Below are 25,583 nucleotides of genomic sequence, written 5' to 3'. Positions count from 1 at the left end.
TAGAACCTTCAGACAAATTAACAATACCAAAACTTTGAATATGTTCATGAGCATAGCAGCCGAGAGAAATTTCACTTCCCCCCTCTCGGCAGCCATGTTCATGAGCATATTTAATAGCATAAGACACAAATTTATCAAAATTTGAGATGGTTGTCTCTGGACCATTTAAAATTGAATGACGCTAAAGTCTATATGGTGTATTAAGCCGTCTGTTGTGACTTATTTGTGGATTCTATGACATGATGTAACTTTTTATAATCTCTTAGTCATAAATTTCTCGTTTACAGTGTTTTCCTTGTCTAGAAGGAAATAACAATATTTCCCCAACAAAAATTGAACTAAAGACTAAACTGATCATTTTATCCCATTTTTCTTTTTGCACTCTTGTACATTTTCACCATTCCCCAATTTTGTAGTCTAAATGAGATTAGTTCTTCTTTTGAGGCTTTGAGGAATTGCTTTTTGTTGACTTTCCTAGGAAACAGCAACCTTAATTCTTCAGCTTTCAGATGATTTTCTCCAATACTCTTTATCAATCATCTTTTCCCTAAGTACTCCAAGTTTTGAATAGCATTAAAGTTGGCACATTGATGAGTTACAACCTGGAAGGACTGATGAGTTGCAACCTGGAAGGACTGATGAGTTGCAACCTGGAAGGACTGATGAGTTGCAACCTGGAAGGACTGATGAGTTGCAACCTGGAAGGACTGATGAGTTGCAACCTGGAAGGACTGATGAGTTGCAACCTGGAAGGACTGATGAAGTGAAACCTGGATGGACTGATGAATTGCAACCTGGAAAGACTGATGAATTGCAACCTGGAAGGACTGATAAATTGTAACCTGGATGGGCTGATGAATTTCAACCTGGATGAACTAATAAATTACAACTTGGATGGACTGGATTATTTGATTCTAAGTAAACCTAAGGAGTTTGTTGAATAAAACCACCGGAATCATCATCGCTGTCATCGTAAGAATAATCGACAAGAGGAATCATGTTGAATTGGATTAACAATTTCTTGTTAAAAATTTCCACTTTAAGAATTTTTTGAGAATTGTCACTGTCGTTAGAAAAACTCCATTCTTTTAATCATGTCCGATTTGCTGAGACATTTTGAAGCCATTTTTGAAGCCTTTCGATAAACAATTTAAAAGTTGCTTGATGTTGGGGAAAAGTGGGGAGGGGGGAGGGGGAGGGGGAGGGGAAGGGGAAGGGGGAGGGGGAGGGGGAGGGGGAGGGGGAGGGGGAGGGGGGAGGGGGCATAATAAGATTTAATGTTTCAGTAATTCAAAAGATAAATATTTTAGCTTAAATTTAAAATCCTTAAATAGTTTCTTTGACCATCAATTTCAAACAGTGGCGGAAACAGAAACTGCCATAAATGATGCTTTCAAACTTATTAATAAAAAAAACACTTTCTTATCACTATTTGCTAACTTCTACACCGGTCACAAACTTATATTTAAAAAAAAGCAACAAACAAATACGATTGTTAATGAATTTGAACGCTTTTAGAAGAAGAAAAAGACATCTTAAAAAGTGACAAAACTTGATTTTTTTTATTCATTTTACACATTTGTAAACAAATTTCAAATAACTAAAGTAACTTTTCAAAGATTCCGACTGGCGAATAAAAAACATTGGCAGTGTGGTGCAGCTAGACGAGTGCAAATATGTAAAAAATGCTTAAAAATTCATTAAGTGTTCTTATAATACTCCATCACAGATGTTTTATAAAATTTCGGAATACTATTACAAAAACGATAATTTTTTAAAAAACTAAAACTTTCTCAGATCAAAAATTACAAAAAAAAAAACGGCCTAAAAATTCAATTTTGTATAGGAGAAGTACCCCGCCGAAAAATAAAGCCGAAAAATAAATAAGAGAACTCACAACTCCAAATGTTCGCTAATGATGCCTTTCAGATGCGGCGGGTCTTTTCTTAACCTTAAGTTTTTTGGAGCACAAAATTAGTCATTAACCGAAAACATGGCTGACAACGAGCAGGATTCCGACTTAGAGACATCTACAAAAGATGAACCAACTAAAGATGATCCATATGCACCAAAATTAGTTAGAATAAAAAAAGGAGAAAGAGGATTTGGATTCAATGTGCGTGGTCAGGTATCAGAAGGTGGACAAATGAGAGCGATTAATGGTCATTTATACCCTCCTCTTCAAATGATCAGTGCTGTTTTGGAAGGAGGACCTGCTCATCAGGCGGGTGTTCGAGTCGGTGATCGAATTCTCGAAGTGTAGGAAAAATTATTTTTGTTTAAGTTGTAATAAAATTAGTCTAAAATAGTTTTTTTCAATGAACGTAATAGATAAAAGTTGCATAAATTGACTAGCAGAGCACCAACAAACAAAAATAACAAAATAGATCAATAAAATTAATATAAAACTTTTAAATAATTCAAAATATTTTTAAGCAAGTAGTAAATTGCAAAAGATTTTAAGCCATTTTATTTTATTTTATTTTATTTTTCTACAAAAAAAAAAAATAAAATAGAATAAAACAAAATAAAATAGCTAAAAAAATAAATAAATATTTACTTTAATCACCATAAAGATTTAGGTGTAACTTGTAAATCATTGAGCATCTATTCTTAGTTTTCAAGAAAATAGCACTATTTACTGTTTATTACACTGTTTCATGACTTCTATTTAGGACTTGCTATTAAAGTAGGCAGTTATAAGTATGCATGCTGTGAAATGTGCTTATGAGACTAAAAAAGTTATTTTAATAAAATTATAACCCAGTTTCTTCCATTTCATTCAGTAATAACTATTTTCTTAAAAGTTTTATTTCAAAATTACTTCTCACTTTATATCATAGATCTACTAAATTCCAAAGAAATTAAATACTTTCTTTTATAACTTGAAAAATATTTTTAGGCAACCAATGGTATGTAATATAGTTTTGATATGCTGTAAAATTGCAATCTATTTTGCAAAAGATTTTCTACTTTGCAAGGAGAAACAAATGAATAAAAGAATTGTTTTCTTATTTGGTTTGTAAAAAAAAAAAAAGGATTGAAGCCTACTAACTTCTCTGAAATGGATTTTCCAGGTTGAGTCACAAAAAAAGCCCAAATGTGTTTAAGTTTTATTACATCCCTGTTTATTTGCATTTTAAGGGATAAATCTGACTGGTAATCTTGATAATAACTTTGGCAAAAATCTATAGTTTTATTTCAGAGTTGCTTTACAACAGGATTTTTTTTTCTTGGGTAAATTATCAAGCATATTGAAGGTCTAATTTAAATCATAAATTCAATTAACCTCAATCAACAGAAAACATAGATTCCCAATAGGTGAATGAGAGACTATTTTTTGATTTTTGGTTGTAGTTCAATGTTCATTATCACCCATTTATGTTTCCCTTTTATGTAATCGTAAGGCTATCTGATCATTTACTAATTATTGGAGTAATAAATGTAGTATGATGCTCAGTCATGCTTAAATAATAAAGATAAAGTTTAAAGTAAGTGTTCAAAATATATAAATTAGAAGTGCTAAACTATTTGTAATTGTTGACCAATTGCTTTTAGCTTGTTCTTAGTAAGATTTATAAAGTAGTTGCAAAGATGTATAAGAGTATAAATATTATTTCTAAATAAATTTACTAGAAATTAGTTAAAAGAAATTTTATTTTAGGAATAATGTTAACTGCGAAGGAACTGACCACAGAGCTGTTGTCGATCTAATTAAACAGGGAAAAGATCATTTAACATTAGTTATTATTTCTGTCTCTCCCAGTGAGGCACGTAAACTTGATGGGGCATCAGATACTTCTAGCAGTGATTATATTGATTATTCTGATCGCAGAAGCATTCCCATTACAATACCAGACTTCCGATGTATAGAAAAAGATGGAGAAAAATATGTGGTAATTTTACAAATTTTTACTTAATCACTACATTTTTTTTTAACAACTCATTAACCTGATATTAAAAACTCTAGTGCAGCTTGATGGAGTGATACATTCTAGTTGTATTTAAAATTGTAAATGTACAGTATTTTTGAATTTATTGAAGTTTTTAAATTAAGAATATGAAAATATTTCAGTATACAAAAGTTCACTCACTTTGAAAGAGAAATTTGTTATTAAAAAAATGTGAGTTATGTTAAGAATAAGTTTTTGTATGTGTCGTAATGTGACTAAAAATCCAGTTTCTACTTTTGCCTAACTTTTGAATTTTTTTATTAATATTATTGAAGATCAGCACAGGGGCAAAAATGCTTTTAAAAGAAGTGTATAAAAATTTTTTTTATGGAAATTTATGCAGTTTTTTTCTTCACTTATAAAATCATACTGGTCATTTTATAAAATATCCTTAATAAAGTGCTGTATTGTATATTGTATTTAATTATTTATTATTTACTTTAAATATTCAAAAATTTTAAACAATTTTTTTTTCAATTCTTGAAAAAATCAATTATCTAAAAAATAATCTAAAAAGGTAAAAAAAAAAAAGTATCAGTTAATTATTACTTCTTTGATAAGATGAGAAAATCTAAATTTATGTATTCAAAGACTTTGAACACTCATGGTTGAGTAAATCCAATTTTTTAGAACCTATGACTGGCTTGCCTCAATTTTAACTGACCTAATTTTCCTAAACTGACCTAAGTTTTTCTAAAAATTCTTTAAAAAAAAAAAAATTCTTTAATGCACTTTAAAGCTTACTTTCATGTCTGCTCTCAATCAAGATTCCAGGAATTCTATAATGAAAAAGTCTTTTTAAAGATAAATGTTGTTCTGAATACTTTAAATGTTTATAAATGTTATTCTAAATATTTAAGTCATTGTTTTAAACCACAATTTAAACCAGAAAATTTTAATTTAAATTACAATTTAAATCAAGAAAGAGGAATACCTAAATTTTTTATATGTATGTATGTATGTATGTATGTATGTATGTATGTATGTATGTATGTATGTATGTATGTATGTATGTATGTATGTATGTATGTACGTACATACGTACGTACATACATGCATGCATACATACATACATACATACATACATACATACATACATACATACATACATACATACATACATACATATAAAAGATGTAATTTAATTTTACATATAGGTGTACAATATTTTCATATCTGGAAAGTATCTATGTTCTCGTCGTTACAATGAATTTGCAAATCTGCACAGCGAAGTATGTTGTTTAACTTTATATATTATAACATGTTGATTTTTCTACTGATAAAAAATGTTGCTGTTGAATGGTGAAACATTTCTGTAAAAATGCTGCTGTTGAATGGTGAAACATTTCTGTAAAAATGCTGCTGTTGAATGGTGAAACATTTCTGTAAAAATGTTGCTGTTGAATGGTGAAACATTTCTGTAAAAATGTTGCTGTTGAATGGTGAAAATAAATTTACTGAAACAGTAGGTGTAATGCTAAAAAATGCTGAATGCTGAAAATTTGACCAAAGAGTAATGTTTAAAGTCAAAATAAAAAATGAAAGTAGTCAAAATAAAAAATGAAAGTAGTCAAAATAAAAAATGAAAGTAGTCAAACTAAAAAGTGAAAGTAGTCAATAGTAATTATATAAATATAAATAAAGTATATAGTAATTATATAAATATAAATAAATGAATATAATAGTAATTATATAAATATATTTCAGTTTAGTAAATTTCTGTTACATATAAAGTTTCTTTTTCTCTACAATTAATTTTTCTTGATGCTAGAAGTCTCATTTGAAAAGGAATTTTATTTCTCTTCAAAATAATTCATAATTCGAAGCTAAACATTACTTACAGGCATATAAAACAATAATTATGGTTGTTTGAAACTTCTTTAAAATCTTTTTCAGATATATTTTCCTTTCAGATTTTGCTGATTTTTTTTTTTTGTTGTAATAAAATCAGAACTCACAAATTTTTAACAATGGCTTCCTATTGCATTTTTAAAAATTATACTTTTAATTACTTTTTTTTTTTTGATATAAAAGATCTTAATGATTTAGAATGAATATAAGAAAATGTTTATTGATTTAATTTATAATATAAATTCATTCATTATAGTTTTATTTTCTAAATATTTTTTAAAATACCACTAATCTGTGTTTACAAATTAAAATGTTTTACCGTATATTTAATATTTCAACATTATTAGATTAAAGTGCAAACCCAAAATATGGTTAATAATAAATAGCTTGTTCCTTAATTTTTTAGAAATAGATGTGAAGGATAACAACTAAAAAAAAAAAAGAAATAAGTGATAATGTAATACAAGTCCTAGCTTTCAAAAGAAATTGATAATAAATTTAAGTTTTCCATAAAATTTTTTTCAATAAAATAGCATTTTTTAATCACAAGATTTTTCAAGTCTTTTATAATAAATAAGCAAACAGATATAGACAGGTGTACATTGATTGAAAAAAAAAGAGTTTTTTTTTTTTTTGTTTTTTTTTTTTTACAACAAAAAAGTTACAAAGAAAAAAGGTATAAGCATTTTATTCTTGGATAAATCTGAAACTTTTTAAAAGTTCAAATTTCATCTTCACACAGCTTCACCACAGCTTAGATATCATCTAAATTAAAATTATCTGTTGTTCATTAATTAAGTTTTGTTTGCCCCAAAATGCAAATACAAAATTTCTGAAATACTGAAATTTTAAAGCAGACATAAGCTTGATAAATTTTAAGCTTTGTAGAATATAAAATATTTGCTGATCATAAATGATCATAGCATGATGATAAATGATGGAGTAAAAATTTGTAATTTTTATGCTTTTAGTTAAAGAAAAAATTTCCTGATTGTCCATTTCCAAAATTCCCTTCAAAATGGCCTCTTAAACTTTCTGATCAACAACTGGATAGTAGACGAAGGGGACTTGAAATGTATATTGAAGATGGTGAGTAAAAATAAAGTAAAATTTTATGACTGATAATCTGTTCTTGCTGCTGTTTTTAAAATAGCTATTAATTTTTTTTTGCCTATTTTAAGATGTCTGACAATTTTGTTATCAATTTCAACGGCAGCTAGTCTATACCCTCAGGAAAGAAAAGAAAACTGGTTGTCAGTATTATTAGTAATTATTTTAATTGACAACTTAAGCAAATTTAAGCAAATATTTCAAAACTAAAAAATAATCTTTTTAGCCAGGTATAGAAGGTAGGTAGAGTTAAAAGTTTTGTTTGATGTTATCAAACAAAAATTCAGCAAAGAATTTTAAAGTTGATGGCAAAACTAGTTAAAAGTTTTATTTAAGCAATATCAATTAATATTTTTTTTATTGGTTTGCTACATAATTAGTCGGATTTCATATTTTTGATTGTTGATGTTTGTTTAGTTACTGCTGTACGAGAAATTTATGAATCTGAGGTCATGGAAAATTTTCTACGTGAAGAAAACTCACAGGTTCACCTTAGATTTTAAAATTTTTACATAAAGTATGTAGTTTTAGCAATTAAGCAATTTATGCTTTAAAGTTTGTTTATTGGGAACAAAAGGTTCTCACTAGAAAGACCAATAAAGAAGATTGTAGAAGCTTTTATTTTTTGTTCCAGGGGTCCAGATCTGGACTATAAGATAGGTACAGATGAAACTCAAATCCTAATTTGTACTTTTTTGCCATTGTTTTTAGTAACTTGTGACATAATGAATTGCCTTAGCAAAATAAGATTTTTTTCCTTCACCAAATGTGACCACTTTTTGGTGATTCCAGCCTTCAAATGCTCCAATAACCCAATATAAAAGTTGCTGTAGATTGTTTTTTCTTGTTTAAGTTACTATACCTTGTACATCCCAAAATTTGAAAGCCATAACCTCACCAGCCAATTGTTAAATATTTGGTCATTTAGGAGAGCTTTCATTAACTGCCTGTCACTCAGCTGGCTGTTGACTTGATTCTTGAGTGAAATGGTGAGTCTATGTTTCATAGATTTTGATGATGTACTTACGGAAAAACACAAGCTTACACTGCTTACACATGTCCAAAACTGCTTACACATGTCCAAACAGTGTTTTGAATCATCAATTTGTTGTTATTTTTGTTCTAGTGTGAGCAAACATGGTACCCATGTGGAAACCAACTTTTTCATACCCAAATGTTTGTGTGTAATATTGAAATTAATGCCTTTTGATAACATCAAGGTGTCAGCTATCTCTTGTAACTTCACTTTGCAATTACCCATAATGATTTTCAGGTTTTTTTTTGATATTTTCAGGATTAATAGCCTCATTTGGATTTCCAAAATGCTATTGCTGGTATCTGTACAACCATGTTTAAAATCAGAAAACAATTGTTTAATGATTGTTGCTGGGGGATTAGAGTATGGGTAACACTTTTGAAGCAATTGTTCTGCTTGAGCTGTATTTTTTCCCATTAAAAATAATCATGAATCAACTCACAAAACTGCTTTGAGTCCATTTTTCTGAAAATAAAAATAAGTCAATTCACTGTAACTTCTAAAAAAAAATGTTATGACATTATGTCAAATATTTTTCGAAGATTGGCACTATTCAAATATCACACTCAGGTGTTTATGATTCAGATGACTCCACTTTTGAAAAGTAAAATATCTGGACCTGATGATGGCCTGAAGCAAACTGTAAAAACACCAGACAGCAGGATTTCTTTGGCCTAATTTGTCCTCAAGCAGGTGACAGACGCCACTAAACTTGCAAGTATTGGCAGCAGTGGTGTCAAAACACATAACTACCACAAGAGACTCATAGTGCCATGGCTGTAGCTGCTCATAAACTGCTTATACTGCAGCATTACCTGTCGCAAAATCTATCTTTGGAACTCCAAGAAGTTTGATGCTGCCATCAGCAAGAAAGCATAGCAATACTGGCAATCTGTCAACTTCATTTCCTAATATATCTGGAAGAAGTTTGCCATCACAGTGAACTACTGATTTGTGCCAAATTTGATCAACCATATCTCTTGAAATAAGTAATCAAGATCTCAAATTTTGCAATTTATTTGTTTTTAATGCATTTCGGTCATTAAATTCAAAATTAGTTCTCTTGAGGCACCCCTAAACATCATCTGACTGGCCTCATTTTTTGCAAATGGTGTAAACTCAACAAAATGAAACTTTCTGGGGGGTGAGACCCCAAACTTTACAAACTTTAGTTTTTTTGAGACAGCCTAGTATTGATGTGTGTGTATGTGTGTGTGTATGTTAGGTGTAGAACTTTGTTTCTGCTGTTTTTTTTATCAAAATTACTTATGTTTGGAAGTAGTGCTTTTGAAAGATTTTAATATAAATAAATTTATAACCATTAAATGTAAAGGATTTGATTTTTTATTTAAACTTATTAGTTATTTAAATTAATTTTGTTTTAGAAAAATAATTCTCAAAATAAAGTTGTTGAAAAACCTGATGTCACTGAAAAAGAAATCAAATTCAATTTACCTGACAAGACAATATTATCAGTAGTTGTCTCTAATACAAAACAAAAAAATGATCAAATGTATGAGGTGAGTTATTTTATCCTGTTATGCCTTTTTTTAAGTTTAAGGTAGCTAAAAAATAAAAAATTAATAGGAATTTTTATAAGTTACTGATTGAGAAGTTTTGAAAAAGATTATTTCAGAAAAGTAGATTTGCAAATAGAAAATAATCTTAATATTTAACACAAACATTTTGTTATAATATAAAAACAACTTCTTGAAACAAGAAATTAAATCAGTCTAACTAATGGTGGAATTCTCTTTAATATTCTCTTACAAAGGATAGAATTTCCGATAACTTTAAAATTTTTAAACAGATATAACTTAATAATTTCTAATTTTTTCATCAAAACTTATTTTGTATGCTGATGTTTTTTTGATAAATATCACTTTTAAATAGCCTACTTTAATTATGAGAAGTTATTTTCAAAGTTGAATGTCATAGTTAGGGACAGGCAAAAAGTATGGTAAAAAAGTGCGAAAAATATGTCGTACTTTAATAAAAATCGCAAAAAACACGGAAAAAACACGGCATCAAAATGCCACTTTTTTATTCATAGTGAAATAACTTCAATAAGCAAAAGCTGTGTTTTAACTAAGATTTTATGACCGTTTGTTCAACTTTGTTGCTGAAGTCTCTAAATTGAAATTATTCACTTAGCTCTTAGCTTACTGAATTAAAAACATTACATGACAAATGAACACAGTGGGGGAGTATCCCTTGGAGATTTCTCATAGTCTTCGTCACGTAACTGGCATTGTCTGTAACAAATGCACTGACTTTATTGAAGTTAATGTTGAACTTGTTCAGGGTCTTAATAATTGCCTGACTGACTGTCATTGCATTAACGTTTTCTAAGTAGACCAGGTTAACTGTTACTGCCTTCATCTGCGTTTCATCAGACTTTGTTACTGGTAGTATAAACAGTATATGTAGAACAAAACAATCTTGGGAATTGCTGGCCTCATCAGTGGCTACAACAACTTAAGATGCTGCTTCAACACGGGCTTTTAATTCATCATGAGTAACATCAAAAACTTTCGGTAGATAATCGCGCCGTAGGTGACTTGCACACGGTAGTGCCCCGAGGTTCTTCACATTCGTCTGTAAATATTTCTTTAGCTTAGGATGATCAAGTTAGTTTAGCGGTATGTTAGCTGCAGTAAATGCCTCCACTAATTCAAACTGAGCAAGATTTCCTGCATTATGTGACTCAGATACCGCCTTAAATGCACCTGTTATTGTAGCTTGCTTCTTTGCACGAATGTCATTTGTTTCATTGAGGCTTTTACGTTTTTGAGTGTGCATAGGTGTTAGCAAGTGTCTATCAATCGTACCTTTTCTCGTATGATCTAGTGTAACGTTACAACTTGTGCAAAAGAGACGGCCATCGTTGGCGTGCAAAGTTCCCTTGGGATACTGTTTTGCGTGCTCGGCACAAGAAACATTCATGGCATTCTTCAACATAACTAAATGTAAGATGTTTATTGATTGACACGCAACTCGTTTACAAAAAAATGGTAATTACTAACTGGAAATGATAGATGAGTTGACGTCAAGCAATTACCACTAACAACAAGTAAGTAAGAGAATAGAGCGAGTTAATTTTAAAAAAAAACAGAAAATCATGGTAAATCTGACAAAAACACGGATTTCTCAGAAAACACAGAAAACACAGCAAATGACGAAAAACACGAAAAACACGGCTTCCGTGTTTTCGTGTTTTTTGCCTGTCCCTAGTCATAGTGTAAATACCAGTCCATATCTGAAATGGTTTTTTAATGACAATTTTGCAAGAAAAGCAACATGTTAATTTTTTAATTTGTGTGACCATGTCTCTTTAATGTAGGAGATTACTAAAGGAGTGTTGTTTTTTTGTTTCAAACAACATGCTTTATACTAATTTTTCAATAACTTGATGTTTTACTTTAAATTTTAAAACATTCTCATTTTTATGTTTTAGTGTGTCGTAAAAAAACTTGGTTTATCAGAATACAGTGCAACATTTTTTGCTATCTTCCAAATCATGGATAATGAGTTTGGTAAATTTTTTTCTTTCTTTTTACATATGCACGTGAAAAAAGAAAAAAAAATTTATTTGAACACACCATGGTTTTTTTTTATTGTGAATATAAATGCCAGTATGACTCTTGGAATTTTTCAAACTCATAGGCAGACTGCTAAGTCTTGGAGTTTGAAGTAAGGTTCAATTTTGTTTAAAGTAAGGTTCAATGTTTATTAGCGTCCTGAAAAAAAAAGTTAAAAAACATTTTAACTATACCAAGTATCTTATATTATGAATATAGGTGCTATTTATAATCATGAAAAATTAAAGACACATCAGTGCATTACTAAACCCTCCACTTTAGACTAAAAAAAAACAAACCCTATTTTTATTCAAAATGATTTTTTAAATATTATTTACACATTACTGAAACATTAGTTAGCATGATTTTCTTATAGATCACACCAAACTGTTAGTTATGTAAAATTAAAACAGGAATTTAATATTTCTCTTAAATAAGATCGTTCTTAATTATTTTATTAGGTTCAAAGTATCACAGTTCTTTTAATCTTTGGTGGCCAGAAGATACATTGTTCTTCTATTTAATATCTTTAAAGCTAAATTAAATCTTTGTTATTTTAAGTTTTTGTTTAGAACTTGCAACAGCTAAAGAGTTTGCCTGCTTATTGTTTTGTACGTAAAAGATTCTAGAATATCTAGGTCATGCTTAATTCCCCTTTCTGCACAATCATCTATCACATGGAGAGATTCTTTGTATTTCAGAAAAGAATTCTTTGTATTTCCAGGAAAGAGCTCCCAATTTGAAGAATTTTTAATCAATTCTATTTTAGGCATGGCTAGTTTTTAGTTTGTTAAGTAAAAACCAACACTCTTGTTCTACAATATCAGAAAGAAGTTTGGAATGACTATCTACCACAATTTGTTTCATTCCTTTACCTAGTTTGTATGAATATAGCATCTCTGGCCTAGGAGTTTTTTGAAATCGGAAAGCAACTAGTCAAATATCTTTTGGTAAATGATTATCAATGAGAAATAGTACAACAAATTTTTCAGTTAAATTCCAAAACTGAAATGGTTGGAGTTGAGTCATCTTTTAGTAGAATTGAGACTTCTATCTATTTACTGAATCATATCATCTTGTATTAAATTGAAGCTTGTAAGTCAAAAGATGGAGAAGCACCTGCTAAGTGGACTTCAACAAACCAGTTTGTATAGAATACTGAAATGAACTTTCCCATTTGTTAAATAAAAATTACCTTTATAGCCAATATTAAATCAGGAACAAGGTTGGAATTTGTGGAAGTTGAAGGTCGAACATTAAACAATAAATAGTCTTGGCCATAAACTGGTATGATGACAAGCCATAAACATATTGAACTTATTGATTCCCTAAGCCATAAATTACTTAGCTGAGCAAGGTTTTAAAGTCTCAAATTGGGGCTCAATATATATATGCAGTAGCATGCAAAAGTTTATAAACAGCTAATATTTTCTAGTTTTTTCATCATAATTTTTTTCCTTTTCACTGAAAATGAATGGAATTTTTAAAGATTGTTCCTCTAAAGTGATTACATAGTATAATTTACTCAAAAAAATGAAAATTTGTAACAGAAGGAAAAAAAATCCAAATTTTATTGAAAACATAATTATGCAAAAGTTTATAAACAGTCCTATGCCCCATTAAAAAAATCAAAATTTCATTAAGAAAATCATTAATATTTAGATTAATTTACTGGAGATAATATTTAACTTAAATAATGAGAAAGTCTAAAGAATTGTCACTAGAAAAGAAAAATTTGATAATATGTGCTGGAGAAAAGAAGATTCTTTATATGCAAATTTCTAATCAACAATTAGCGTACTAGTTAAGAGATATAGAGACCGTAAGACACTTGAAAACAAGCATCATCTAGGCAGGCCAAAGATAACTACAAAACATCAAGATAAAACTTTGGTTAGAAAATCGAAACCCACAAAGTTGCTGTTGAATCGAATGATATTTTGAGCAAGAATTTTGTTTTATATTATTAAATAATCACTTAGCACGAATGAAATTTGCAAAAGGTCATTTGCATTCGACTTCAAAAGAATGATCAAAAGTCTTATTCAGTGACAAATCAAAGTTTTTCATGTTTGGTAGCAATGTTAAGTACATGAGACGTTCGAAAGGTAAATGATTTTCTCCTAAGTATCAAATGTCAACAGTTAAAAATGGTGGTGGCAATATAATGGTTTGGGGATCTTTCAGTTGTGATTCTATTGATCCACTTCATTGCATTAAAGGCATAATGGATCAGAATGTATATTTAGATATAATCAAGAATGTTATGGTGCCACATAGAAAGGAAAAAATACCTTGTGGTTGGATTTTCCAACAAGAGAACAACCCAAAGCATCGTGCAAATTCTATCAAAAATTTTTTAAATTTGAAAAAAATTCCACTTTTGGACTGGCCTTCTCAAAGTCCGGATTTAAATCCAATAGAACATCTTTGCGAGCATCTTGATTGTCAATTGAAGGGCAAAATCCAACCTATAAAAATGATTTATTCAAGATGCTTTCAGATAGTTGGGGAATTATCCCATAGATGTGCTTATCAACTTAGTTGACTCTATATGTTGTTGTTTTTAAGCAATGTTAAAATCTAGTGGCTATCCAACAAAACACTGATGTACTATGAAGAAAAAATGTGGAGGAATTAGAAATAATTTCTCTTTTTTGAATTTTTTTCATTTGTTTATAAACTTTTGCACAATTATGTTTTCAATAAAATTTGAATTTCTTCCTTCTCTTACAAATTTTCATTTTTTTGAGTAAATTATTCTATATAGTTAATTTAGAGAATCAATTGTTAAAAATTAAATTCATTTTCAGTAAAACGGCAAAAAGTTTTGACAAAAAAAAACTAGAAAATATTAGCTGTTTATAAACTTTGCATGCTACTTTATATTTGCATAATGCCTGCTCTAAGTGTGCACAAGCACCATTTAGCCATCCAGTGTTTGTGGCAACTATCTGTATAATGTTCCCATTTTTCAAGGATTTCTGAAATTTAATTTGCTTTTATTTTTGCTTAAGCATTCTCAATAGGAACAATGCAACAATAAGTTGATCATCCTATGCCTGGAGTGGTAATGATAACAACCCTCTCAACTTCCTTTCAGCCCTAAATTGTAGTTTAAGTCATTACCTTTGAATCAAAATGTAGAGTAAGATATTTATTTTTGATCTTTTAAGGATCTTCATTAACTTTTTACTTTTTCTGCCTCTGAGAACTGCTCTGTTTGATTAATAAATCATCAATATTGCCTCCCTTATGACTTAACCTAGTGTGGCTACTGCTGCAACCAAAGAGATTCTAAGCCTTAACAAAAAAAACTCCTATGTCTTTTCCAGTTGCTTTTGTAATTGGAAAAAGGTATGAAATTAGAAAAATTTTCTTTTTAGATAATTTTCTTTTTTTTTATTCTGAATCTCCCCTTTTCTCTTTCCTTCTTTTGTTCCCTCTCCAAGTAACTTCTTGCAAAGTTTAAAGCAGGATATAGTAAGCTTACTATATCCTGCTTTAAACTTTGCAAGAAGTTACTTTGTCTTCTTTGATTTTGCCGAAAAATTTGATCTTTGTGTCATGCTTTCATATTCTTGGTGCAATTTATCAAAATTTACTCATCAATCTTACAAGCAATATCAATTAACTTTTCTTACTTGTTTATAAGCCTCCTCTTTGTAAATGTTTTAACTTGAGTGTGATGCTTACATCTTTCCAGTTTATTTCTTTTAGCTTTTAAAATTACACTTTTTATTTTAAAATGATAATTTCTTAAATCTAGATGGGTCCTCTCTAAATTTATTGTCTAGGAAAAAAGAACCCACAGTACAGGATAATTGAAATGGAGTTTTTCTTGCATTTCATAAAAAGCCTAAAATGTAGTACTTTAAAAAACTTCTACACTTGGTAGTTTAGTATTAGTTGACACCTTTGTTCTTCCTCCAAAAAGGAACGTTTTTCTTTTAAATGTTTTTATAGACGTTCAGGCTAATTGTAACAAATTCTAAAAAAAAGTAGCAAGCTAAACACTATTATCAGCAATAAGGTTTGTTATTAAATGTAAAAAAAAGCTGTTTTGATAAAGTAGTTTTCTTCAAATGAAATGTGGAGAGCTAAACAAAGCACCTATAATCTGAAATTTTCTATTGGTCTTGCTAGTACCTAAAGTCGTGATTAAAATACTTTTTTTGTTGGTCCCTAATATACACTCAAACTTAAGCATAAGAGAGAATAGTTAGGTAGAGGGGTAGTTAACAAGAAGTTTATTTTTTTTTAACTAGACCAATCCTAAACAGTTACATTAGTGCCTTAGGGTGTCTTCAAAATATTGATTACAAGATATGGATTACTAGTTCATAAATGAGGTTATACACACTATTGTTTTGTTAATTGGGTAACAACAGTGTGTATTAATTTGCCATGGCATGGGGCAGATGTTACCATGCCACAGTTTAAGTTATTATTGTTCTGCATTAAAGATACTAAAATGCAGAACAATGAACTGCTTGTTTTATGTGATTTTTTTGTCAAAATTACAGTAGTTTTTTTTTACCCTTATTATGTCCATGGTTGGTTTTTATTAGTTTGGTTGTGAAATGTTAAATAAAATGTCCAGATGTTGCTTGACTTTGTCGAGATGAACTTTGATAAATTAAGGAAGACTCTGTTATTTCAGCAGCTGATAAAAAGAACAAAGCCTTCCTTAGTTTGTGACCGCTAATGGTTTAGAAAGCATTGTAATAACACCAGGAAAAGGTATTCCTTCATCCTACCAGATTTGTTGAAGATTCCAACTGAACAGCATATGGCTCTACTTGTTTAATACTTTTAGAAATCTTTGTCAATTTTTTTTATCAGTTTGATTTTTGTCTCATCTACAATTAATTGAGATAGTGGCTTAAATGGTAAAATATTAAGTATGTTTTTCAAATTATTACAAAATAAATTAGCTTTAGTTAGATTTGAATATGTGGGTGTTTCTTCAGGAGTTCTAACTAATGTCTCTTCATAAAGCTAGAAAACCAGCCAGCTCTTATAGATAAGTATACAGTCCCTGATCAACTTATTAGCCCACGTTACTATTTTTGTAATTTTTCTCATTCTAGTAGTAAAGTTTGATTTTTTCTTCAAAAATACAAAAAGAAATTCTCAATATTTTGTTGATCCTCCTTTTTTTAAATCACTGCAAGAAGGCAATTTGGCATACTATAGAGACAATTTAAAGCCATTTCTTTCAAATATACATTTTGGTTCCAATGCCAAATAACTTTTTCAATCAATTGGGTCCTATTTGTGACCTTTTCGGTAGAAATTTCTCTCTTTAATAACTCCCATACATTTTCTATAGGGTTTAAATCCAGGGAGTTCCCTGGCCAATCCAATAGTGGAATTTTTTGAGAAACTAATAATTTTTTAATGGATTTTGCTGTGTGGCATGGGGCTCCATCTTGCATAAATATTTTTTTTTTTTGCTTATTTGGAAACCACTCCTTCAATTGAGGTAAAAGAGAAGTTTCAATAACTTTTTTGTATTGATCCTGTTTTAATATTCCATCTACAATGAACAGTCGACCAAGGCCTTTCCCGCTGATAACCTACCAAAACTTGACTTCAGAAGGATGTTTAATTGTTTGGATTATACAATCTTCATGAAATTTTTCATTGACAGCCCTTTTGACATATTGAGCCTTTTGAGTCATAATTTCTATGATAGTCTCATCGCTGAAGCATACCTGAAGAAAACAGAATAAAAGTTATCACAGAATATAAGGACTGAAATATTAAGAAAAAAACTTCTAATCATTGTATTATAATGACTTACCAATTTCCAGTCATCAACAGTGAAACTATGATACTTCTTCGCCCAATCCAGGTGTTTTTTTCTCTGTGCTTTGGTTGATTTTGACTTTAGTGCTGGCCTTCTACTTCTAATGCCCAATCCATGCAAACTTTGTTGAACAGTGATTGTCGTTACATTTATTCCCACCTCATTTAACTTGCTGGTTATTGCAGAACATGTTGCAAATCTATTTTCTTTTACTATTTTTACTAGCATTCTCTCATTCCTGGGTGTTATTTTCTTTTTTCGACTGCATTTGCCTTGTCTCCAAACACATAATGGGAGGCCATTTTTCAATTTGTCTTGGATTCGTTTTACAGTGCATCTTGATATATCACATTTTCTTGATATTTCACTTATTAAGGAATGCTTGTTGGTCAAAAGTTATTGAATAATTGCTTTTTTTCAGAACAAATGTCTTCTTTTTTTGCCATTTTGTAATTTAGAACTTTTAAACAATTTATCTTTACTATTTTAAGAAATAATAATTGGTTTTTATAAAAAAAAATACATAAATATTGAAGTAATTGCCTAAAAATTGTTCCAAAGTATATTATACTACAAATCTTATGTAATTAAGTAACAATGGTTAAAAAAAACATCACTGCACTTAAAAAAAACTATGAAATCAGTATGGATGACAAAAATGAATTTTATGAATTAAACAGGTGCCACTTATTCCCCTGAAATTGTTGCCACCCTAAATATAATTTTATATTTCTAAAAGCTTGAAAGTGTTAAGTTATAAACAAAAAAATATAAATCAACTAGTAACAATATTGCAATCAGACTTAAATGGCACCAAAAACATTAAATCCTCAAAAATTAACAAAATTGATAAGGTGGGCTAATAATTTGATCAGGGACTGTATGTATCATGACTGCAATTCTATGCTAAGATGTTTTGCATAGAGTTGCAGTCATGATACATACAGTCCTTGATCAACTTAAGTTCATCAGCAGTTTTTCTTGTTTATTTTGAGGAAAGACCAAAGAGAACAATGGGTGATGCATAAGCTTTCAGACAAAATAAAAACTTTACTATCTTTTTTATAAATAAAGAAAAAAAACTGTTATGATTTTTTTCTAAGATAAAGTATTTTGAAAATCAGTTATTTCTTATATGAAAAAACTCAACTGCGATAGATCTCAATTTTGCTTAAACACCTTTCATAAGCAACTGTTAAAAGGTCAAATCAATTTCTTTTAGTTTTAATTTGATGTGATCAATCAAGGTGTGCTCTGTTGAAGCTTACTAATCTCCCTCATAAACCTTTTGAGCTCAATGTCCCAAAAAGTTCTCCATTAGTCATGCCTGAGACACTTTTAGCAGATTGGATTCTTTATCAAGATAATTGACATATTCATGTCATGAGAACTTGCTAAATCTAACTAAAGTTGCCACTTGTGAATAAATGGAAGTAGTTGTTTTTCTAAACATCATTACAAATTGATGTATTGATTGCTACAGCGATGGCTTGGATAACCACAGCCACATATGGCTATCCACATAATTTTATAAATAATTTTTTCAAAGTTTTTTTATTACAGTCTTCAAAAAGGCTTTTTTTTGTCAGCATATTTACCTTATGCTATTTTTTTATTTCAAAAAAAGCTATAATTTCTAAAAAAACACTGTTTGTGAGAAATGTACTTCTACAATAAGTTGCTGACTAACTGTTAGTTTATGCTCTCTGAGCTTCTGATACAATAATAATCCATAGTTTTTTCTCCAAAGAGAAATTTTTCTTATCAAAAATTCAGCTGATTTGTGAGCTTTTCAATTTTTTTTTATTTTATTAAATTCACACTCTAATGTCATGTTTTACAATATCTTACAAAAATAGTTGATAGCCTATATCAGAATGCTTAACACATTAACTGTCGCATGTACAGCCAATGGCCAACAACAATGTATAACATATAATATAAATAATATAATATATAATATAAATATATATAGTATATATATATAATATAATACAAACAATGTATAATATGAACAATATATAACAACACAATACGTATACTTGTACGCCGACTGTACAAACTTTGCTTAATCCATTTGCTTAAAAATAGCAGGCGGCTGTTAAAGTTTTAAAATAATTTGCTATATATAATATTTCTTTTGTTTTTAGAACGCAAACTTGAGTCTTCTGAGTTTCCATATAGTATTTACCAGAAATCTGTTGCAGAGTCAGGAGAAACAAAGTTAGCTGTGAGAAAATGGATATTTACAATAGCTAGGGTATCAATTCTCGGAATTTTTTTTTTACAAGATAATCTGCTCAAGCACTTTTGTTTTGATTTTGTTTGTAACAGAAGTATCAGTTGATATACAAACATTGTTAAAATTAGATATAGCTGTTATATTTGTAAGAATTTCTTTTACAAAATCATTTGCAGAAAACACTGATAAATGAAGATAAATCTCAGTAACAAAAATTACTCATAATTAAAAAACATGATTTTCTAAATAAAGCATATACCTGTGTATAAAAGGTAAGATTTAAGGCAGTTTACAATAGATTAAAAAAGTGATCTTGACGATGAACCAACATAAATATTGAGTTAATTTTTTAAGTGTTTTTAATCAAAGCTAAAAGAGAATACTTATAGTTGAATGCTTATGGCTGAGTATTTATTATTGAATACTCATGGTTGAGTTATCAATGGTTTTCATTTTAATCACTGTTTTAATGGCAAAATTAGTGCTGAGAAACTATAATTTTTTTTATTACTGGAAAAAACAAATCATAATTTTCTTTCTAAATCTTTTATCTTTAATCTTTTTTTTCTTTGAGTGCATGGAAAATTAAATGTAAAAGTGAAAATTAAGAAGTGTTAATAATTTCCCACTATAGCCATACAAATTTAAAGTTTTCCTTTTAAATAAATATGCATCAGAATGTTGCAGAATTGTTTTCCATTCATAGAAATTTTGCCTCAGAAAAAGACTCTTAAAAGAAATAATTGTATGCTACTTTAAGTCAAACTTTGACTTGTTAATAACAGGAAACTTTTACTAAACAGTAAAAAAAGAGTCAAAGATTTTTTTAGTGGAGGGTTTTGCTTTACTGATTCATGCAGTATTGTGACTTCATTAAGTATGTGCTTTCATTGCCAAACAAAAATGTGCCAGTAAGTGCCAATATTTGGAAGAGAAAACAAAATCAAGTTTCAACCTTTTATTTAGAAAAGACAACAAAATTTACAAGTTGTTGGTTGACAATACAAAATTACATATTCTTTAATATTTAAACAATAAATTGGTTACACTTCATTTATAAAAAATCAAATGACACTTCAGTTAAGAATTTGACCAGATTTATCTGGTGTTTAAAATTTTCAATATACTGCATATACTCCAGTACATATTGTATATTTAAAATTTTAAACCGAAATTAATCTGCTCCTTGAAATAATTCATAAAGTAGCAAACACTGTAAAATATTCTGTTAAAGTAATGATTTCCTTTTTACTTTTAAATGTTAGGAAATAGAAATGGATGCTGATCCAGTGGCTTTAAATCTGTTATATAACCAGGCAATTGCAGATATTCGAAAAGGTTTCATCAAACCTGAAGATAAAATTCAAAAAGTCAAGGAGTATATTGCTATAAATAATAAATTGCCAGTGAGTATTTTTTATTTGTTTTATTTAGTTTTATTCGTTTTACTCTTGTAGTTGAGATTTTTATTTAAAAATTCAAATTTAAAAACATAAGTATATAAAAATGTATCATAGTCAAAGTTTTTTCACACTATTTAGCAGTTCTAAGCATTCCTTTATGACTTGGTTTTGAAAGGTTCTAATGTTTTAATTTTTTCAAATAATTGACAAATTTTATAGGTTTCAGTTTATCTTTAAAAGATTTAAAAAATTCCTTTTAACTAATCACTTTTTAGGATCCCAAATACCTTTGGAATAGTATAGTTTATATAAATTCAATTTAAGAGATTTGTAATGCCACTTTTATATTTATTATCTTCAGTTTCTTGAATTGGTTCGAACTATGAAGGGTTATGGAGAAATTTTCTTTCCTCATTGTGAATGTGATGCTCGAAAAGAAGGCCATGTCATTCTTAAGGTTTCTTTAAAGTACCTCACAATGATGGCTTGTTCTGCTGATGGTGTTGCAGAGGTTGTTTTTTTTTTTTAAAAAAAAAATCTTATTTGCTCTGTTGTTTCCACTTTAAGTAAATTAAAATTAATTATACTTATCTATAATTATTGTTAAATATTAAATATATGTAAATAAGAAATCTCAATGTTATGCAAACAATCAAACATTTTACTCTATACAGTTTTCATTGTTATGATGCTTACTGAAAGTCTGGCAACAATCCTTATTAAGAACAAAATTTAACAGTGTTTCTATAGAACACAGGTTATAGAAATTTAATAAATTGCTAGTTAAAACAATAATTATGAGCCAAAAGGTATTGATTTCTCGATGCTAATTCAATTAGTATTAATGTTTTATAAAACCATACTGTTCAAAGCTACATTACTTTAGGTGTTTTAATACTTGAGTTCCTCCTGATCTTTAAAGTCTTCTTTATATTTATATATCTATTTATTTAGCTATTGTAAAAATAAAAATAAATAGTAAAAATGATTTAAATCAGCTTTTTGATTTAAAACATAGGATCAAGAGCACACCTTTAATTGGGATGAGATACAAAGTTGGGATGCAGATACTGAAGCAATGTGCTTTTGGTTTGAATACTTAAAACCTGGAAGAAAACCTCGTCAAGTTCGCGTCTATTCACTATATGTATGTTTATTTATATATATATTTTTTACATTTTTTTCATAGTGATGTGATACTTATATAATACAGCGGAGAAAATAGAATTAGCCTCACCTTTATTTTTTGTTCTAATTTAACAAAAATCGCAGGTAAACAATTATGAAATCTACTTTATTTCTTATTACTTCTACTACAACTAAAAAGTTTATAAATTGGTATGTTTAACTAATTCCAAATGGAAAAAAAATTAAAAGTATTCAATTTGTGGAGAAAATTGAATTAGCCTCATTAACGTTATATACAAAAAATAAAGAAAATATTTTGTTTTTACGCTCATTTAGTATTTAGTATAGCTTCCTGAATTTTTAATGACTTCAAATATGCGGTTTGACATACTAGTCACAAGATTTTGGATAGTTTCTATAGATATTTCATTCCAAGCTTCTCTGATACGAGTTTTCAGCTCCAAGGTGCATTCAAATTGCTTACCATTTTCATAAACCTTTCTACAAAGTATTCCCCATAGATTTTCAATTGGGTTAAGATCTGGACTACGTGCGGGCCATTCCATTACGTGAATACTTTTTCTCTAAACCAAGCCTTTGTAAGCTTTGAATTATGGCTAGTAGCATTATCTTGTTGGGAAGTGAAAGTTTCACCCATCAATTCCTCACCATGTTCAAGTAAACTTATTTCTAATAAGTCAATGTAGTCCTGTGAATTCATTTTTGTTGAAATCCATGCCAGTGGAAGTTTTCCAGCAAAAGGAAAAAGCCCCCCAAACCATAACATTTCCACCCCCAAAGTTACGACTCATCTGAGTTTCTTTCTCTTTTCGAAGATCGTGCCAGTAATATTGATAGCCATCAGGACCATCTAGATTGAACTTTTTTTCATCACTAAAGAGAACTTGATGCCACTCTTCTTGACAAGACATGTGTTCTTTTGCAAATTGTAATCTAACTTTTTTATGACGAGCAGTAAGTTTTGGTTTTGGTTTACGCTTTTTCCAAACTGTGTTTGGATCTTCATGTAAGATTTGTCTCACACGTTGAACAGATACAGGTAATTGTAAATTAGCACGAATTTGAGATGCAGTCATGTGCTGAGCAACAGCACGACGTACAATAACTCGTTTAGTACGATTATCAATTTTACGTTTGCCACCACTTCCCTTATAAGCTCCATAATTAACGCCAATCTTGAAGTAATTGTTAACCACTTTTGGAGATCTTTTAATTTTCTTCGCAATTTCCCGATTAGATAAGCCTGTATCTTTGTATGCTTTGATTACTGCTAATTCTTCATTCGTTAAACGCTTACCACGTCCCATTTCAAATTAAGGTATCAAAAACCAAATGTTAAAAACTTTATGAGCACTGATTTCACAGTCTTTGTTTAACATACAAATAATAATAAAAAACTAACTCACAAATGCGTATCACCAGATCAAAATATACAAGTAAACTGAAAATAACTATTGATGAGGCTAATTCTATTTGTTACCGCAAATATCAAGTATTATACATTTTATGGTTTTATCAAATGTACCGCAATTTAATTATGCTATATTATAATCTAAAAAGTTGTTGTTTGTAACAGTAATTATATGTGTGTGGATACAAAAGTTGTACCGCACAAACTTGTTTACAGATTTACAAAATATTGGATCAGCACATGGTGAGGCTAATTCTATTTTCTCCACTGTAGTTTAAGCATTTAATCAAAATGGAAACTGAACACTTAAGCAGTTATAGAATAGGAGATGGAGTTTCTGTAAACATCTAATATGTTTGTTTATTTTTTAAAAGTAAACAGACTTTATTATGTAAAAGTAACTAATTTTTTGTTTGTTTGGTTTTTTTAAGTTGAATTATTATTTTAAATTTTGAAATTTTTTTTTCAGTTTACGTATGTTTTAGTGAATTTGAAATACTTGAATGTTTTAGTTAATTCAAGTAATCTGTTTTTACTTTTAGTATAAATATATGGAGGATTGTTGCAACCGTGTTGCTAAAGAGTTAAACTGGTGTAAAAAGGTGATTATAAAGATCAACTTTTGATTGGCTGAGATTTATTCCATTAAAGTAGTATTTTATTTTCATTAAAAATTATGTTAAAAGAAAAAAAATTATCCAAAAGTTCATTCTATGCCTTAGCACATTTGGTATCATGTAAATTTACTATCATCTACAAAATATCAAAGTTATGAGTTTTCTATGTCACAGCGTCCTTATATTGCATTTTCTAAAAACTATGTGGAAATTACATAAAGTTGCTGTTCTTTTCCTGAAAGAGAAAAAAACCTTTCATCCAAGCATCAAAATTTCATCCATCGTTTCTTTTTTGAAACAGTTTAAAAAAAAAACTATTAAATACTATCCAGTTTTAGACATAAAGCAACCTGATTAGTCTATCGAATCATTAGAGAAATATATTGTCACGTTTTGTTAATATAGAGGATAAAAATTTAAGATTAGATTTTGTCAATCTAGCCATCATGTTTAAGTTTTTTACAATGTTCAATAGCAGTTTCCACAATCACAGCCATTAGGATTGTATTTTTAAGAAATATAGCATGGTTATTTTATGTATATTTATATGGTTATTTTATGCATCTTCTACTTTTCTGCCTACAATTTGATAGAAAACAAACATAATCAAGCAAATATCTTCACATTCATTCATGCTGACAAAATTGTCTTTTTTTTTTTCTTTTTTGTTTTCACTGAGTGATTGTAATTGAGCTTAATTTTGTTATATAGAACACACTTCAAAATTTTTTGTCAATAAATAGTCTTTACTGTGTTAAAGTAATATTTTAGCAGTACTCAATTTTCTGCCCATAACTGCATTCTAGCTGCTCTATTAGTAATTTAACACATTGCTGTTCATTGATTTATCGATATGCTCTTCCTGTTTAAAATTGGGGAGTTGCAGACATTGTAGCATGTCATTATTTATTTGAAATCCAGGCCCTGTAAGCATAGAAGTATAGTTGCTGTTGGCTTAATATGTTTTCTGCTGCTATTTTAATTATCATAGTGAATTTCTAACATAATGTGTCTAAACATTTTATATTATTTTTATTTATCAGGATGCTTCTGGTAGCCCAATTTTGCCCAGCTCTTCTATTGCTGAAATTACTACTAAAACAACGGTACGATTTATCATCAAAGAATTCAAGAAGTTTTTTTTCCAGTTTTTTGTAAATTCTTATTCTTTATTTAAATTTTATAGCTATCAGCTAAAGCAAAACCTTCAACCAAAAAGCATATTCATGATGGTGACCTATAAGAATTGAAAAGTTACACTTGCAACTTGGGTTTCTGCCTTAAGATCATATTATGTTAAGTTGAAAAGTGTATTCATCTTAAGTATATTGGATTATGTTCATTGATCCAACTACATTAATTTAGTTTGGAATAAAACATTGTATTCATACTTAAATATTCATACTATAATTAAA

The 25,583-nt window shown here is 29.0% G+C and overlaps 1 protein-coding gene and 1 long non-coding RNA gene across 3 annotated transcripts in view; one reads left to right on the top strand and one right to left on the bottom strand.

The window, feature by feature from the left end:
• The window catches only part of LOC149893380 (uncharacterized), a 17,135-nt gene extending 11,229 nt beyond the window's left edge, over positions 1-5,906 (bottom strand). For both annotated transcript variants that reach the window (XR_016447078.1, XR_016447079.1), the window contains exons 1-2: positions 5,795-5,906; positions 4,698-4,732 (exon numbers count right to left, since the gene is read on the bottom strand). This is a non-coding gene — a long non-coding RNA (uncharacterized LOC149893380). The remainder of the gene's footprint in view (positions 1-4,697; positions 4,733-5,794) is intronic.
• On the top strand, positions 1,750-25,583 carry LOC145187281 (sorting nexin-27-like). The gene is made up of 14 exons (XM_090072012.1): positions 1,750-2,259; positions 3,665-3,896; positions 5,111-5,185; positions 6,776-6,893; positions 7,332-7,399; positions 9,336-9,470; positions 11,408-11,486; positions 19,497-19,606; positions 20,854-20,994; positions 21,353-21,502; positions 22,010-22,138; positions 24,094-24,153; positions 25,212-25,274; positions 25,355-25,583. The coding sequence occupies exons 1-14, from the start codon at positions 1,994-1,996 to the stop codon at positions 25,409-25,411; spliced, it is 1,683 nt and encodes a 560-aa protein (XP_089928138.1). The 5' UTR covers positions 1,750-1,993; the 3' UTR covers positions 25,412-25,583.

Source organism: Hydra viridissima, unplaced genomic scaffold (assembly GCF_058129835.1).
Source record: "Hydra viridissima isolate aposymbiotic clone 2 unplaced genomic scaffold, HvirCarnegie_v1 scaffold_1, whole genome shotgun sequence".
Taxonomy (NCBI): domain Eukaryota; kingdom Metazoa; phylum Cnidaria; class Hydrozoa; order Anthoathecata; family Hydridae; genus Hydra; species Hydra viridissima.
This window is presented reverse-complemented; position numbering and strand designations above follow the sequence as displayed.